The sequence below is a fragment of the Balaenoptera ricei genome, chromosome 2 (assembly GCF_028023285.1).
Source record: "Balaenoptera ricei isolate mBalRic1 chromosome 2, mBalRic1.hap2, whole genome shotgun sequence".
Taxonomy (NCBI): Eukaryota; Metazoa; Chordata; class Mammalia; order Artiodactyla; family Balaenopteridae; genus Balaenoptera; species Balaenoptera ricei.
The window spans coordinates 25,968,624-25,985,492 of NC_082640.1; the positions used below are offsets into that span (position 1 = coordinate 25,968,624).

Genomic DNA, 16,869 nt, shown 5'->3' on the forward strand with positions numbered 1-16,869 from the left:
CATTGTATGTTCTTGCCTCCCTTGTCGTAAATTAGGTGCCGATATGTGCGTGGGTTTATCTCTGGGCATTCTATCCTGTACCATTGATCTATATTTCTGTTTTTGTGCCAGTACCATACTGTCTAGATTATTGTAGCTTTGTGGTATAGTTTGAGGTCGTGGACCCTGATTCCTCCAACTCCATTTTCTTTCTCAAGATTGCTTTGGCTATTCGGGGTCTTTTGTGTTTCCATATGAATTGTAAGATTTTTTGTTCTAATTCTGTGAAGAATGCCATTGGTAGTTTGATAGGGATTGCATTGAAACTGTAGATTGCTTTGGGTAGTATAGTCATTTTCACAGTATTGATTGTTCCAATCCAAGAACATGGTGTGTTTCTCCATCTGTTTGTGTCATCTTTGATTTCTTTCATCAGTGTTTTATAGTTTTCTGAGTACAAGTCTTTCGCCTCCTTAGGCAGGTTTATTCCTAGGTATTTTATTCTTTTTGTTGCAGTGGTAAATGGGAATGTTTCCTTAATTTCTCTTTCTGATTTTTCGTTGTTGGTGTATAGGAATGCCAGAGATTGCTGTGCATTAATTTTGTATCCTGCAGCCTTACCAAATTCATTGATTAGTTCTAATAGTTTTCTGGTGGCATCTTTAGGATTTTCTATGTATAGTATCATGTCATTGGCAAATAGTGATAGTTTTACTTCTTCTTTTCCTATTTGTATTCCTTTTGTTTCTTTTTCTTCTCTGATTGCTGTGGCTTGGACTTCCAAAACTATGTTGAATAAGAGTGGCAAGAGTGGACATCCTTGTCGTGTTCCTGATCCTAGTGGAAATGCTTTCAGTTTTTCACCATTGAGTATGATGCTTGCTGAGGGTTTGTCATATATGGCCTTTATTATGTTGAAGTAGGTTTCCTCTATGCCCATTTTCTGGAGAGTTTTTTTTTTTTTTTTTTTTTTTTTTTTTTTTTTTTTTGTTTGTTTTTTTTTTTGTTTTTTTTTTTTTTTTTTTTTTTTTTTTTATACATTTATTTATTTATTTATTTATTTTTGGCTGTGTTGGGTTTTCGTTTCTGTGCGAGGGCTTTCTCTAGTTGCGGCAAGCGGGGGCTACTCTTCATTGCGGTGCACAGGCCTTTCACTGTCGCGGCCTCTCTTGTTGCGGGGCACAGGCTCCAGACGTGCAGGCTCAGTAGTTGTGGCTCACGGGCCCAGTTGCTCCACGGCATGTGGGATCTTCCCAGACCAGGGCTCGAACCCGTGTCCCCTGCATTGGCAGGCAGATTCTCAACCACTGCGCCACCAGGGAAGCCCTTCTGGAGAGTTTTGATCATAAATGGGTGTTGAATTTTGTCAAAGGCTTTTTCTGCATCTTTTGAGATGATCATATGGTTTTTATTCCTTAATTTGTTAATGTCGTGTATCACCTTGATTGATTTGTGTATATTGAAGAATCCTTGCATCCCTGGGATAAATCCCACTTGATCATGGTGTATGATCCTTTTAATGTGCTGTTGGATTCTGTTTGCTAGTATTTTGTTGAGGATTTTTGCATCTATGTTCATCAGTGATATTGGCCTGTAGTTTTCTTTTGTGATACCTTTTTCTGGTTTTGGTATCAGGGTGATGGTGGCTTCGTAGAATGTATTTGGGAGTGTTTCTCCATCTGCAGTTTTTTGGAAGAGTTTGAGAAGGATTGGTGTTAGCTCTTCTCTAAATGATTGATAGTATCCACCTGTGAATCCATCTGGTCCTGGACTTTTGTTTGGTGGAAGATTTTTAATTACGGTTTCAATTTCATTACTTGTGATAGGTCTGTTTATATTTTCTTATTCTTCCTGGTTCAGTCTTGGAAAACTGTACCTCTCCAAGAATTTGTCCATTTCTTCGTGGTTGTCCATTTTATTGACATATAGTTGTTTGTAGTAGTCTCTTATAATCCTGTGTATTTCTGCCGTGTCAGTTGTGTGATTTCTCCTTTTTCATTTCTAATTTTATTGATTTGCGTCTTCTCCCTTTTTTTCTTGATGAGTCTGGCTAAGGGTTTATCAATTTTGTTTATCCTCTCAAAGAACCAGCTTTTAGTTTTATTGATATTTGCTATTGTTTTTTCGTTTCTATTTCATTTATTTCTGCTCCGATCTTTATGATTTCTTTCCTTCTACTGACTTTGGGTTTTCTTTGTTCTTCTTTCCCTAGTTGTTTTAAGTGTAGGGTTAGATTGTTTATTTGAGATTTTTCTTGTTTCTTGAGGTGAGATTTAATTGCTATAAACTTCCCTCTTAGAACTCCTTTTGCTGTGTCCCATAGGTTTTGGGTGATCGTGTTTTCGTTGTCATTTGTTTCTGTGTGTCTTTTTATTTCTTCTTTGATTTCTTCAGTGATCTCTTGGTTATGTAGTAGTGCACTGTTTATCCTCCATGTATTTGTGTTTTTTACAGTTTTTTTCCTGTAATTGATTTCCAGTAGCATTGTGGTCAGAAAAGATACTTGATACGATTTCAGTTTTCTTAAATTTTCTGTGGCTTGATTTGTGACCCAAGATGTGATCTATCTTGGAGAATGTTCCATGTGCACTTGAGAAGAAAGTGTATTCTGCCACTTTTGGATGGAATGTTCTATAAATATCAATTAAGTCTATCTGGTCTGTTGTGTCATTTAAAGCTTGTGTTTCCTTATTTATTTTCATTTTGGATGATCTGTCCATTTGTAAGTGGGTTGTTAAAAGTCCCCTACTGTTGTTGTGTTACTGTCGATTTCTCCTTTCATGGTTGTTAGTATTTGCCTTATGTATTGAGGTGCTCCTATGTTGGGTGCATAAATATTTATAATTGTTATATCTTCTTCTTGGATTGATCCTTTGATCATTATGTAGTGTCCCTCCTTATCTCTTGTAACAGTCTTTATTTTAAAGTCTATTTTATCTGATACCGAGTATTGCTACTACAGTTTTCTTTTGATTTCCATTTGCGTGGAATATCTTTTTCCATCCCTTCGCTTTCAGTCTGTATGTGTCCCTGGGTCTGAAGTGGGTCTCTTATAGACAGCATATATATGGGTCTTGTTTTTGTATCCATTGAGCCAGTCTGTGTCTTTTGGTTGGGGCATTTAATCCATTTACATTCAAGGTTATTATCGATATGTATGTTCCTATTACCATTTTCTTAATTGTTTTGGGTTTGTTTTTGTGGGTCTTTTTCTTCTCTTGTGTTTCCCGCTTAGAGAAGTTCCTTTAGCATTTGTTGTAAAGCTGGTTTGGTGGTGCTGAATTCTCTTAGCTTTTGCTAGTCTGAAAAGCTTTTGACTTCTCCATCAAATCTAAATGAGATCCTTGCTGGGTAGAGTAATCTTGGTTGTAAGTTTTTCTCTTTCATCACTCTAAGTATATCCTGCCACTCTCTTCTGGCCTGCAGAGTTTCTGCTGAAAAATCAGCTGATAACCTTATGGGGATTCCTTTGTATGTTATTTTTTGTTTTTCCCTTGCTGCTTTTAATATTTTTTCTTTGAATTTAATTTTTGTTCGTTTGATTAATATGTGTCTTGGTGTGTTTTTCCGAGGGTTTATCCTGTATGGGACTTTGTGCTTCCTGAACTTGACTATTTCCTTTCCCATGTTAGGGAAGTTTTCCACTATAATCTCTTCAAATATATTCTCAGACCCTTTGTTTTTCTCTTCTTTTTCTGGGACCCCTATAATTCGAATGTTGGTGCATTTAGTGTTGTCCCAGAGGTCTCTGAGGTTGTCCTCAATTCTTTTCATTCTTTTTTCCTTATTCTGCTCCTCGGCATTTATTTCCACCATTGTCTTCCAGGTCACTTATTCGTTCTTCTGCCTCAGTTATTCTGTTATTGATTCCTTCTAGTGTATTTTTCATTTCAGTTATTGTGTTGTTCATCTCTGTTAGTTTGTTCTTTAGTTCTTCTAGATCTTTGTTAAACATTTCTTGTATTTTCTCAATCTGTGCTTCCATTTTATATCTGAGATTCTGGATCATCTTTACTATCGTTACTCTGAATTATTTTCAGGTAGATTGCTTATTTCCTCTTTATTTATTTGGTCTTGTAGGTTTTTACCTTGCTTCTTCATCTGTGACATATTTTTTTGCCATCTCCCTTTTTTTTTTTTATTTTTTGTTAGTGGGATTATGTTCCTGTTTTACTAGTTGTTTGGCCAGAAGCTTCCAACACTGGAGTTTGTAGGCTATTGGGTAGAGCTGGGTCTTGGTGCTGAGATGAGGAACTCTGTGAGACTTCACTCCAATGAATATTCCCTGGGGCCTGAGGGTCTCTGTTAGTCCAGTGGTTCGGACTCAGAGCTCCCACCACAGGAGCTTCCACCCGACCCCTGGCTCACGAATCAAGGAATCAAGATCCTGCAAGCCACGTGGGGTGGCAAAAAAAAAAGAATAACAAAGTAAAAAGTAAAATTAGACTAGGAAACTAACAGATGTATTAGAAAGAATGTAAAAATAAAAATATAGATGAATCAACAACCAGAAGGTACATCAGTACCACAATAGTAAAAAAGAGGAGGGGGGAAAAAAAAAAAAGCCAGAGGTGGAAGGGCCTTGGTTGTGGAGAGCAGGGGCCTAAACAAGGGCAAGGTTTGGGTGGTAGGTGGGGCCAATGCTCAGGACCCACAGGGCTGGAAAAGGTGCTGGGGGCTGTGAGGGGTGGGGCTTAGGCTCAAGGAACAGAAGGGGCCCAGGCGTGCCCCCCACCCCTGGTCTCAGAAGGCAGGGGACCTCACCTGGGAGCCCAGCAGGCTCCCTGTGCCTGAGTGGGCGGGGCATTGGCCCTCTGCTCCTCCTGGAGGGCCCCTCCTGCGTACCTCTCCTCTTCTCCCCTCGGCCTCCTTCCTATGCCCCCAAGGACCCATGAGACCTGGAGGGGGCTTTGGAGGGCGGGGGATCGGCCTGGGAGCTCAGCAGGCTCCCCGTGCCTGAGTGCGCGGGGTGACAGTAACCCTCTGCTCCTCACCCACTCCTCCGGAGGGCCCCTCCCGCTTGCCTCTCATGTACTCCCCTCGGCCTCCTTTCTGTGCCCTCCAGGACACATGTGGCCTGGATGGTGCTTTGGAGGTGGGGGAACCGGCTTGGGAGCTCAGCAGGCTCCCCGTGCCCGAGTGGGTGGGGCAATCGCCCTCCGCTGCTCTCCCGCTCTTCCTGGAGACTCCCTCCCACCTGCGTCTCCTGATCTCCCCAGCCTCAGGGGCGCCGATCTTGTCTGGCCTCCACTTCTCCTCCCTCCCTCTGTCCCCTTACGTCCTACTGGTTCATTATGGGGTTCCTCCTGTCTCCTGTGGGTCAGAGTCCCCCACCAGAGGCTGGCAGCCGCCCTAGTTGTGGGGAGATGCTAACTCCGTGTCTTCCCACATCGCCCTCTTGACTTCTCCCTTATAACATTCTTGAACATAGATCTTTGAACAAGGATGTTTGTCCTTGTATATATTCGTAGTAGCTGCATTTAACTCCCTGCGTATTTTAGCATCAGTAATCTGGGCATGTTTGTTTTGATCGCTCTTCCTCTTTACTTTTTTCCATTTTCTTTTTTTCCATGTGTCCAGTAATTTTTGATTGTATATTGGACATACTGATTGGTATATTGTAGAGATGCTGGATTCTTTCTGTGATGAGTGTTGATATTAGTTTTGAGTTGGCAGTTAAATTATTGGCCGTTCACCTTGAACTTTTGGAGACTTGATTTTATACTTTGTAGGTGGGGGGTCTTTTGTCTTTGGCTGAATCCTTAGTGAGGTGTGGTCTTCTGGGGTTTCATTGGAAAGCCCAAGGTATGTACCAAGTTCCTCTAATATGGCAGTTTCAGACTTCAAACTTACTTGTCCTTAAGGCCTGTAGCTGTAGTTTCTCAAGTCATTTTGCCTTTTAGCTTTTGTTTTTTGCTGGGTTCCTTGGAGTCTCTCTCCTGTGTACAAGCATTTCTGGAGTTAGTTAAGGATTTGAAGACATTTTATAATTTGGTTGCTCCCCATTTTGGAAGATTTTCTCCCACAATTTTCATCTCCTCATACAGCCCCAAACTCTACCTTATGGCACCTTAAATCAGTAAGACTGTGGGTTTTTTGCTTCTGTTCTAGCTGTCCCATGTTACAAGGACTGGGTAGGTCATTCTGTCAGGGGAAGAGCCATACAAACCGCATGAAGATCTCATCAGTTGCTTCCTTCAAGTCTCTTGTCTAGTTTCTGCCTGCTTTTACTCACTGTCCAGTGTGCTTCCTGATAGATTTTTGGTTGTTCAGAGTCTTAATTTTTAATATGCAGGAGGATTAGACTTACAAGCTGTTCTTCCATTATTGGTCAGTGTGGTTTGTTTGTTTGCACTTGATATTCATAACTACGAATGTGAGACATCATTACATGGTTTTGACTGTTTTAGAATTGATGCTTTTATGACTTAAACTAATGCCTTCTGGAAGGAAATTGAACAAATACATGTTTCCTGTAACTCATTAAAATCTAAGAAAGGAGATTTTAGTAGTTGAAATAATTATAAATTACTGATTGATTATAATTACAATTATAATCACTAATTGTACTTTAAATACTTTTCTAGGCTAAGTGCTATTTATGGAGGTACCTACATGCTGAATAAACCAATTGAAGAAATCATTATGCAAAATGGAAAAGTGATTGGTGTAAAATCTGAAGGAGAGGTAAGTAGCTTTTACAATTTAAGAAATATATTTTTGTAAAGAAAATTTTATTGTTTAATAAGTACTGAATTTGGTATGAACATCGATCCTAGATTTCACACCATGTATGTTTTCTTTATGGTAACTTGGTATTCATAATGACTGAAAACTAATTATAGATAATGTTTAATATTTTCTGTTGTGTTGATTGTTGCTTAAGACTAAAATAGAAATTATGAATGAGCTCTAAATGGTAAGTATTATATATATAGTGTGGGTTGGTGCCTGTCTCCCAAATTTTCATTTAAATTTAGCTTTATATGTACCACTTATAACTTATTGGTTGAATTGGGGCTTGGCCAATACTATTTTATTATTTAATTTATTATTACTTAATAAATTATTAAATATTAATAATGTTAATAATCATTACTATTAACATTATTTTATTTGGGGTTTAGCCAAGGAACTGGCCAGGTGGAGTTTTGAGCAGTGTTTCTCAAATTTGAATTGAATGTAAATTGTTAATTTTGTCAAAATACATGTTTCTTATTCAGTAGGTCTGTGGTGGGTCTGCATTTTCTTGCAAGCTCTCAGATGGTGCCAGTGCTGTTGGTCTGCAAGCCAGACCATATTTCATGAACCATCAACTTTTACAAATGGAACTGTTCAAAAAAGAAACTGAAAAACTATGTTTAAAAAAATATTTTGGGATTCCTGATGGTATTCTATGGGTTCAGACCATATAATCTATACTCACTAGCTGGCCATCTGACCCTTTATTGTTGTAGGTCTTTTGTAACTATCTTGTGCTTCCAGCATACACATAATAGATGTTTAGGAATAGGGATAAACGTCTTAATCTGATATCTCAAAGTTCTTTTTATTCATTCCATTTTTCTTTGCTTCAGACAACTGCTTCCTCTTAGGACATTTCAGGGCTTTGATATAAAGAGGAAGACTATAATATAATAATACATAATTTATCTTGCAACTTAAGTTTTACTTAGTAAGTATAGTCTTAAAAGGAGAGATTATGGTCTGTTTCTAATATTAGAACTATTTATAGACCATTTACTTTTCACTGGGTCCATTCACATACAATGACATTCCTTAAACACTGTTTCATTTAATCCTAACAACCTCTTTGAGGTTGGGTAGAGCCAGGATTTGAACCCTCTTCTGCCCAGTTTTAAAACTTATGTGTTTTAAAACCATGAAACACTGAAAACCATGCAACACACTTTTCCTAATATTTGAATAAGATTTAGAATTAATAGATTTGCTCCAGGAGAATTTATAGGGATTGTTGGCAAAGCTAGTTTTAATAGTTATCTATAATTCACTAATTATCTACAGTTAACTTGATGAAGATAACAGGCGATGTTCAAGGACGATGGCATCATTATACCCATTAGAAAGTCTTTAATGTTTTGTTACAGATTGCTCGCTGTAAGCAGCTCATCTGTGATCCCAGCTACGTGAAAGATAGAGTCGAAAAAGTGGGCCAGGTGATCAGGGTCATCTGTATCCTCAGCCACCCCATCAAGAACACCAACGATGCCAACTCCTGCCAGATCATTATTCCACAGAACCAAGTCAATCGGAAATCAGGTCAGTTTTGAAGATAAGCAGATGTTTGTGGAAATTCCAAATTTTATCTGCTCTGTTATAGTGAAGAGACTTTAGTTTACATATGGAAAATAAAATGTGATGTATCCCTTTTAGCTCATAGAGATCCTAAGTCATCACTTTGAAATGGAAATGTTTGCCTAGGAGCCCCGCCTTGGACTTGTACCCCCCTCGTTGGCCCTCCATTTCTTCCTCTGTGGCACTGAGAGGCTGGACTGGATGAGCAGGCAGTCTTGCCTGGTTTGAACACTGTGTGCTTGTGGAGGTTTATGCTTATTAGTTGACCTAATTTCACTGTTACTTTGAGCTGATGACAGCACTGCTTTTATGTCATGATTTGTCAACTTAATACTTGTATTTGATTTTAGCAGTGTGCTAGAAAACAACTTTGATTTCTCTGATTGAGATCAGGACTTAGCAGGACTTCCCTGGTGGAGCAGTGGTTAAGAATCCGCCTGCCAATGCAGGGGACACGGGTTTGATCCCTGGTCTGGGAAGATCCCACATGCCATGGAGCAACTAAGCCCGTGCGCCACAATTACTGAGTCTGCACTCTAGAGCCCGTGAGCCGCAACTGCTGAGCCTACACTCTGCAACTACTGAAGCCCACGCACCTAGAGCCCGTGCTCTGCAACAAGAGAAGCCACCACAATGAGAAGCCTGTGAACTGCAGCGAAGAGTAGCCCCTGCTCGCCACAAATAGAGAAAGCCCGTGTGCAACAATGAAGACCCAACGCAGACAAAAATAAATAATAAATTAAAAAAAAAAAAGATAAGGACTTAGCACTGAAATTGTAATTCCTAATCTGTTTGCTTTAACCAGTTTTCATCCACTAGCTTTTCCCATCTTCCTTTCAGTTAGAAGCCCTAAAGCTTTCAATTTTTTTTTCCATGTAAGAAACGAAATCACAGAAGAATCTTACGAGAACTAAGAGACACAGAATAAAGTAATCTTTCAAGTGTTCCCAAGTAGATCTCAGGGTCTGGGAGAGTCTAAAAAGAGTAAAGGGAGCCCAGTAATTATCTTCTATATTGGAAATTATGTAGTTACTTAGTGGTATACAGACAAGTAGAATCTATGGAATTATTATGAGCTTATGCCAACCCAAGAATAGCTTATTGTGTTTGCAATTTTATATTGCTTAAAAAATGAGAAATCAGTAGTTAAATAAATCCTATCTTAGCTATTCAAAACCTTTCTAAATGCAGGCTTCAGAGAGGAAGACAGGTTTCCACAGTGAGCTGTGACATCTGGGTAGAGAATGTCATCTCCCCGTCCACCGTTCACTGCCACATAAATCCTTCATCTCCAGTAGGCTATGAGTTGCTGAATATTTGTATATTTTATGTATGACCTTGTTTGTCTCCATATAGAACTTAAGCTTAGAAGATCCAGTCTGTTCCAAGTAATTTTAACTCACACCTCAATGAAGTATGGGTGAAACTGAATGCACGCACAGGCCCAAGGTTTAAAGACCCTGCCAGTGAGGTGGCTTTGCTTGCTTGCAGATATCTATGTCTGCATGATCTCCTTCGCACACAACGTGGCCGCACAGGGCAAGTACATTGCCATCGCCAGCACAACCGTGGAGACCAAGGAGCCCGAGAAAGAAATCAGACCAGCTCTGGAACTCTTGGAACCAATTGAGCAGAAGTAAGTGATGCGTTCATTTATAGCAGCTCAAACCCAGGATTGCCTTTGGCTCCATGGTGAGCAGAACCCCATGAGAACAATGAGAGTAGCCATCATCTCTTACCAGCCTGGGTTTTGAATTTCAGGCAAAGCAGTGAGTGGGCATGTCAACTTCCCTGCTTACTTAATTCTTTTTCCCCTCCAGATTCGTAAGCATCAGTGACCTCCTTGTACCAAAAGATTTGGGAACAGAAAGCCAGGTGAGTGGCAATCTGAAAAGGGTAATTACCAGGCTTTATTGGGAGACATCACTAAATAGTCTTAAGTCTTTGTGACTTTCATTTCCAGATCTTTATATCCCGTACATATGATGCGACAACTCACTTTGAGACAACCTGTGATGACATTAAGGACATCTATAAGAGGATGATGGGATCCGAGTTTGACTTTGAGGAAATGAAGCGCAAGAAAAATGACATCTATGGGGAAGACTAACAGCAGTACATGTTATCATCTAATTAGGACAAACTTAAAATTTGGCAAATGATGCATATTGTATGAAATCAATATTGTAAGGCCTGCTTTTGTAATCAAAGCTGAGAGATTGCAGAGCACTGTACCAGTAAATATTCCTCCCCTTTCTAATATCATGTATTAACTTGTTTTCATGGAGTGGTTCTTCAGAATTGGCAGGTTCCCACATTCTGTTCAATTTAACCAATACTGGCTTGTTTTTTCTAGTGAAGGATCAGTTTTAAAACATTGTGATACTGATACAGAGAACTTGATACAGTATTTGTATCTTTTAATCAGTGTAGCCTTTGCAGTTATGAGCTGCTGCTGTTCAAGAGCTGGGTCAGTACAGTTTGCGTGCCATCTGTCCTCTTGACATTAAGGAGATACGGAATCGAATGTTCCATCGTTGGGGACAGCATCCCTCACTCCTCCCCACCCCTTTACATTTACATCAAGTGTCACAACAGTGCCCAGGAAGCATAGCCACAAGCTTGGTTTATGTGGGCCTCCAATTCTAACCAAACTCCAGACTTTGAGAGCCATTTTGGAGGAAGCCTGTGTGCGGTGTTTTAATCTAATAAATCTGATGAGAGCAGAGGGGAAGGAAACTATCATAAAGCAGGTAAATGTAGAAGCTTCTTTTGTATCCCAGGTGTGGCTTCTTCAATGGACCAAGCTGCTGCAACGCAGTATTGATTTGACAGAGCCTCTGCTTCAGTGATGTCTGTCTCACAATGGCTCCAAATGATTTCTGTACTGCAAAATAAAGCCAAACTCTGGAAACCAGCTCCCTCTTGTTGGTCTTTTGTGTCCTGACAATTTAGAGCTAGTAAGTATTGTACTGGCCTTGACACAGCTGCTCATTTCCTTCACTAGAGCTGAAAACGGATGCTGGGGAAGAGTGCTGAAGACCTTAGTGGATGGTGGAGCGTCATCATCTGGCTTTACTGTGAGTAGACCCTGAATTACTTCTTGATACAATATAATTATTAGACTCTCTTAGATATCCTTAGTAGTGGTTTAGAACAAGGATTCATTCCCATCAGAGAGTAAGTGACGTCAGGTGGAATGGGTGCTTTAATATATTTATTTATTTAATAAATTAATTTTATTTTTGGCTGTGTTGGGTCTTCCTTGCTGTTCACGGCCTTTCTCTAGTTGTGGTGAGCGGGGGCTACTCTTCATTGTGGTGTGTGGGCTTCTTGTTGCAGAGCACGGGCTCTAGGCACATGGGCTCAGTATTTGTGGCACACGGGCTTAGTTGCTCTGTGGCATGTGGGATCTTCCCGGACCAGGGCTTGAACCCATGTCCCCTGCATTGGCAGGTGGATTCTTAACCACTGCGCCACGAGGGAAATCCCAGTATTTTCATTTAGTTCAGATTGTAGTTAGACATAGTTTTTAGTGGTACCTCCTTTCCCCTTGATTGTTACAAGCCTCACTGTATGTGCTGTCATTTACATTGAGGACATTGTATTCTCTTTTATAGTTGAGTCTGAAGAACATAGACTAAGGTAGGTGCTCTGTTAAAGGATTTAGGGTAATAATAACTTCGATTATCCAAGTGATTACTTTAGCTCATTTTCTCAATCTCACACTATCCATTTTTGGCCAGAGAATTTTTTGTTGAAGGGGGGCTGTCCTGCACGTTGTATGCACCTCCCTGGCGTGACAACCCCAGATCACCCCGGTTGAAAACAAGTGCTTCCTCTGCATAAGATTATCTAAAATTCCAGCAGGCCTTTCCCCTCTTTTCCTGCAGTATTTCACATTGTGAACTGTTAACGCAGGTGGAGGCACAAGCTGGGTTAGTAATATGAAGAAAGCACCAGAATGTCTTCATATTCTGCATTCGGCATATTTATTGGAACAACTAACATTTCTGTGCCAGGCCAGTGGGGCACAGAGGTGATGAGGGCAGAGTCTCTGCAGAAGCTCAGTCTGGAGGCGCCTGCTCCTCTGTGGCCTGGCTAAGCCTTCAGTTACAGAATGGGTGGCCTCATGGGTGCTGGAAGGCTCTTCAGGGGAGGAGCACAGCTGGCAGGTGCGCTGTAGATGTTACTTTCCTTCTCCGTAGTAGTTTCAAATTAATTCAGTGTACCGAATACAGTTATGGTCCTATTAGATTCTTATTCCTGGGGTAAAAATCAGCTCTTACCAGCAAGAGCTAGGGTAAGAATAATTAAAACTCAGTCAGTCTTCCTCCTCCTGAGAACATAACGAGGGGAAAGTTCTGTTTTGGTTCTGTAGGGGGAGTATAAAAGCAGATAAATGGCTTTTGAGGGAAGTTCCTGTGCAGGCTGACATGACCCCCTGGAAGGGCCAAGCGGAGAGCCGTGAAGTGTCCTCTTGCTAGAGCCTGCTGCCCGGCACCGCACGAGGGAGGGGAAAGCACCGGGCAGGCCTGCGGGGATGAGGCTTGACAGATGGAGGCCAAAGTGAGGTAAGTAAGTGGTAGGATTCTTTTCTTTGGGAAGTTACTTAGTCTGCTAAATGGCCTAAAAACTTTAAACTGCTGTAAAACATTCTCTTACAAATTTAATATTTGCTATAAAATCATTGCAGAAGCAGTTGAATGATTTTTACTTGTCTTTATTAAAAAAAATGAAACCAATTAGTTACAAAAACCTTTGTTCCAAATAGATACTATATGTATCTTACAAATGTTTTTTGCTTGGTTTTGAGTTTTAAAGATTGTTGTAGAAATTATTTCTAATATAAATAAATGATTATTTCTTCCTCAGAGGGTTGATTTTTGTAGTGCGCTATTTACAAAAACTGAGTAAGTGAAAATGACAGTTGATAAATTTGTACCATCTAGGAAAAAAATGTTTTATGTAGTGTAGCATGAATAACAGCAGATAAAACCATTGAAGATTTTAGTTTTTACACAGGTGGTAAAACCTTTAAAACAGACTATAACATGCATTATAGGTGCATTTCTGACCTTAATGTGCAAAAACAAAGCTACTGGTTAAAATAGACTTATTTTTGCTACAATTGAGTACATTTGTAAAATTCTTATTTTTATCATGAATTTCAATTAATAGCTTTGAAGGTATTCTGCTTAAAATGAAAATAATTTAAAACAATAATATTGAACACTGTAACCCAAAACTGATAGAAAACTGCAGTGCTGCTGTGAACAAAGTCAGACATTCTGGTAACGTGTAAAACATGAAGAAAAATGATCCCCCAAGTTGTAGAACGGAGATACACAGAACAGTCTTCTCATATTTAAAAAATCCAAGGTTTTCAAAGAAACGGGAAAATACTAATTTGTTGTTGGCATCACCGATGTCTAGGTAAGCTGCAGTTAAATCACCTGGATAAATACAAAATTGATAATTCCATCTTTAAAATAAAATAACCAAGAACTATTCCATAAATAGGATGCTATCTACTGGGGAAAACGTCTATGCATGTAGGGTACATTGTCTTCCGTCCTGGCAGCAGATGGACTGCAGGTGAAAACACTCATCATTTAGAAAGTAGGTTAGTTATTTCATTAGTGGTACTTGAGAAAGTCCCATTTATGCCAAACCAGCAGCACCCCTAAATAAACAAAACTTTAAATTTACAGCATGACGTGTAACGTACAAAAGTTTTTGAGCAACTGGTTTCCCGCAGACACAGATGTCAGCATCTGCTGTCAGTTCCAGCTCACGTGGGAGAGAGTCACAAGTGTTCTTACCAATAGCTACTCCTGAACGGAGCTGCTACTTTCTGTATATTTTCAATAAAATCATTTACATCTGTAACAAGGATGCCACTGTTTTCAAAGACTTCTCTGGAGACAACAGGCTTTTCTGTAAAAGGAAAAATAACTTTTGGTGAAAAAATTCATTAATATTTTTTAAAAGTAGCAAAATCCCTTTTATTGAAAAAAACAGACTCATACACGTGAAGGGAAAAGCAAGCCTGTTTCTAGTGAGGAATGAGGTTGGCGCTCTGGGACCAGCCCCCTCCATGGGTGGTGGTGGGAGGGAGGGAGTTGAAACCAGGAGCTGAAACCACTGATGGGCATTCATTCATTCCTGGAGTACTTTTTTAAAAGCTTAGATGGTTACACTTAACAGATCTAGTACACGTTTTTTTTTTTTTCTATTAACAGGACAAAACCCACAATACCTGCTGCCCCAGCCTCGTGTGCGTTTATTCCTGGCCGCCAATGACTCCACTTGGAAGGACGTTTCTAGAGTGGACCTACTGGGCGTTAACTGGTTGATGAAAATTAGAACTAAGGCTATGAATTTACCTGTAAGGAAGACGGCAAACCTGGCGTGGACATGCTGAATTTGCAGGTTTAGCAGACATTTCAGGTGCTCAGCTTTTGTTGATGATCGGGAGTCACACTGGTGATAATGAAGCAGCTCAATGATATTTGCACTCTGATACGATTTCAATATTAAGTTCTTTTTATGTGCAATTGAATCCACTCTGAAAAATACACAAAAATGTTAAATTTAGATAAGTCTAAGTTTGTGAAAGATTTTCTGTATCTTAATTTTCAGTTGCTTTATTCCTAGACTTTTTCTGGCCTTCACTATACTTAGTCAAACTCCTTTTCCCTTCTTTGTTCTTCTGTACGACAAACTTGGCTTCCCAGACGTCACCGTCCTGTCGAGTTCCCTCAAAACATTCCGAGTGTACTTACTCCTCGTTCCGTCAGGAGGGACAGCACATGGCCATCGAACACTGCTTCCAGCCATGTGGCTGGCAAGCCTGCCACTCATTCCCAGCGGGCCCCTTCCTGCATCCTGTCTCATACAGCAGTGCTTCCCGGGCTTTGTCTCTCCAAAACCACTCTACTTCTTTTTGGTTAGATAGTCACCAACTTCATTAAGATCATCTAACAGCTAGAATTTTCTCACCTCACTTTAAATCTTGTTTCTACCTTTTATTCTTCCTTCTAGAGGAAAATGTTCCATCCTGCAGCCCCTCCAGCACTCACACCCTCGCTCCTGCTTGCTGGAGAAAACCCAAAGCCTGCGTATTCCCATAGCTCTAGTCACACCATGAACTGCGTCACAATGATGAATGAATTTCTTTCCAGGCTTTATCCTTCATACATGTAAATTTATATGCCTGGCATCATACTGTACATAGTTTATCACTGTGAACAGAAATTTTTTATATGCTTCTAGTTACTATTTTACACTATGTGTGGCATTATTTTGCATATTTAAATAATTATGTATCTATTTAGTCCTGTATTTGCCTAGAGATGAATTAGAGGATGGTTTTGTAGCTACTGATAACCACGCATGGTTTTTGTTCTGTTTTGTTTTAGTTTTGGACAATTTCTCCCCGCCTCCAAGGGCAAAAGGATATGATAAGTTTTCTGAAAAGTTCTCACTATTCGAGACTGGCCTGATTTGAAGAGATTCCGGTGACATAAGTGTCTCTGTTTACGCAAAGTCCTACGCATGCTGAATTAATTTACAATGACCGATCTTAACAGGCGTGCTGTGCCACCTCAGCTTTCATCTGCTTCTGTACTTACTCCTGCAGTTGAACCTTCCCTCTGAAGTGCTGTTAACTAAGCCCTGTGAGGGCCCCTTGGAGCCCTTCCTCCCTGACAGTCTCAGCTCTCGGTTCCGCGCCCTCTTTTCCTCCTGTACGAGTTCCTCTCCTAAGTGCAAGCCTTTCCCCAACTGCTATTCTCAGCCATCTTTCGAGATCCCGTGCACATCCACGATTTCAGTTGTCTTCCTCTGGAGAAAGCAGTGTGGTCAAACAGAAGGTAACTGTCAGGTCGGAGATGAACATTCCGGGTCAAAGCCCAGCTTCCTGACTTCCTCCTTGTCTGCCTGGGTCAGGTCTAGCATCCTCTGTGCCTCAACTTCCACATCATTAAAGTGGGTTTGTACTGTCTACTTCTTATGTGTGAACTTATTAGGACAGTCCTGTGACAGATGACCTGTCCCATCTACAGACTCCCCCAGTCCACGTCTGCGTTCCCACGCTCCCTTTCCGTCTCATTACAACCTGCAGGCCCATCTTTGATATGGAAGGGCCTCCCGCAGGCCCCAAGTCTCTTCATTTAAGGAGGTCTGCCTGTTTCTAGTCTATTAAGAGTTAAATTAAGGCTACATGCTGGTCTCAATTTTTCTGTCCTTATAACTGGAGCAACCTAATTTATGAATAAATGTCCAAAAACCCATAGGTGAATTTATTTTTTTTACATTTTAGGATTCCTGTGTGTGTCTCACTTGGTCACTGTTGGTCTGGAGAAGGCAACTCAGACTCTGGATTATGGTCACAACACAGCTTCCTGCACTGAAAGCCTTGCTATAAAAACAAAACCCGAAAAACAGTTCACAGACCTAAACACTGCCTTCAGTGATATAGATGATTTATGTTCTTGCAAACTGACCTTGTGGCAACACTTGGATGACACTGGTCCAGAGCTCAGGGAGCCTTTCTGGGTGAACCTGGGT

The 16,869-nt window shown here is 40.4% G+C and overlaps 2 protein-coding genes and 1 long non-coding RNA gene across 8 annotated transcripts in view; 2 read left to right on the forward strand and 1 right to left on the reverse strand.

The window, feature by feature from the left end:
* Positions 1 to 11,212, forward strand: part of GDI2 (GDP dissociation inhibitor 2) — a 45,247-nt gene extending 34,035 nt beyond the window's left edge. Inside the window, exons 7-11 of the mRNA XM_059912214.1 lie at positions 6,567 to 6,666; positions 8,088 to 8,259; positions 9,787 to 9,931; positions 10,116 to 10,170; positions 10,259 to 11,212. Of these exons, the coding sequence (XP_059768197.1) occupies positions 6,567 to 6,666; positions 8,088 to 8,259; positions 9,787 to 9,931; positions 10,116 to 10,170; positions 10,259 to 10,405 (619 nt within the window). The 3' untranslated portion in view covers positions 10,406 to 11,212. The remainder of the gene's footprint in view (positions 1 to 6,566; positions 6,667 to 8,087; positions 8,260 to 9,786; positions 9,932 to 10,115; positions 10,171 to 10,258) is intronic.
* Positions 11,213 to 13,019: 1,807 nt separating this feature from the next.
* TASOR2 (transcription activation suppressor family member 2) overlaps positions 13,020 to 16,869 on the reverse strand; it is a 69,129-nt gene continuing 65,279 nt past the window's right edge. For 3 of the 6 annotated variants that reach the window (XM_059912189.1, XM_059912180.1, XM_059912207.1), the window contains one exon: positions 14,297 to 14,866. In XM_059912189.1, coding sequence (XP_059768172.1) covers positions 14,485 to 14,866 — 382 coding nt within the window. In that variant the 3' untranslated portion in view covers positions 14,297 to 14,484. Of the gene's footprint in view, positions 14,236 to 14,296; positions 14,867 to 16,869 lie in introns of those variants that run through there. The other 3 variants (XM_059912198.1, XM_059912181.1, XM_059912182.1) reach the window with 2 other exon arrangements.
* On the forward strand, positions 13,073 to 16,303 carry LOC132359016 (uncharacterized). Its single transcript, XR_009500683.1, has 2 exons — positions 13,073 to 14,748; positions 15,720 to 16,303. It is a non-coding gene; the product is annotated as an uncharacterized LOC132359016 (long non-coding RNA).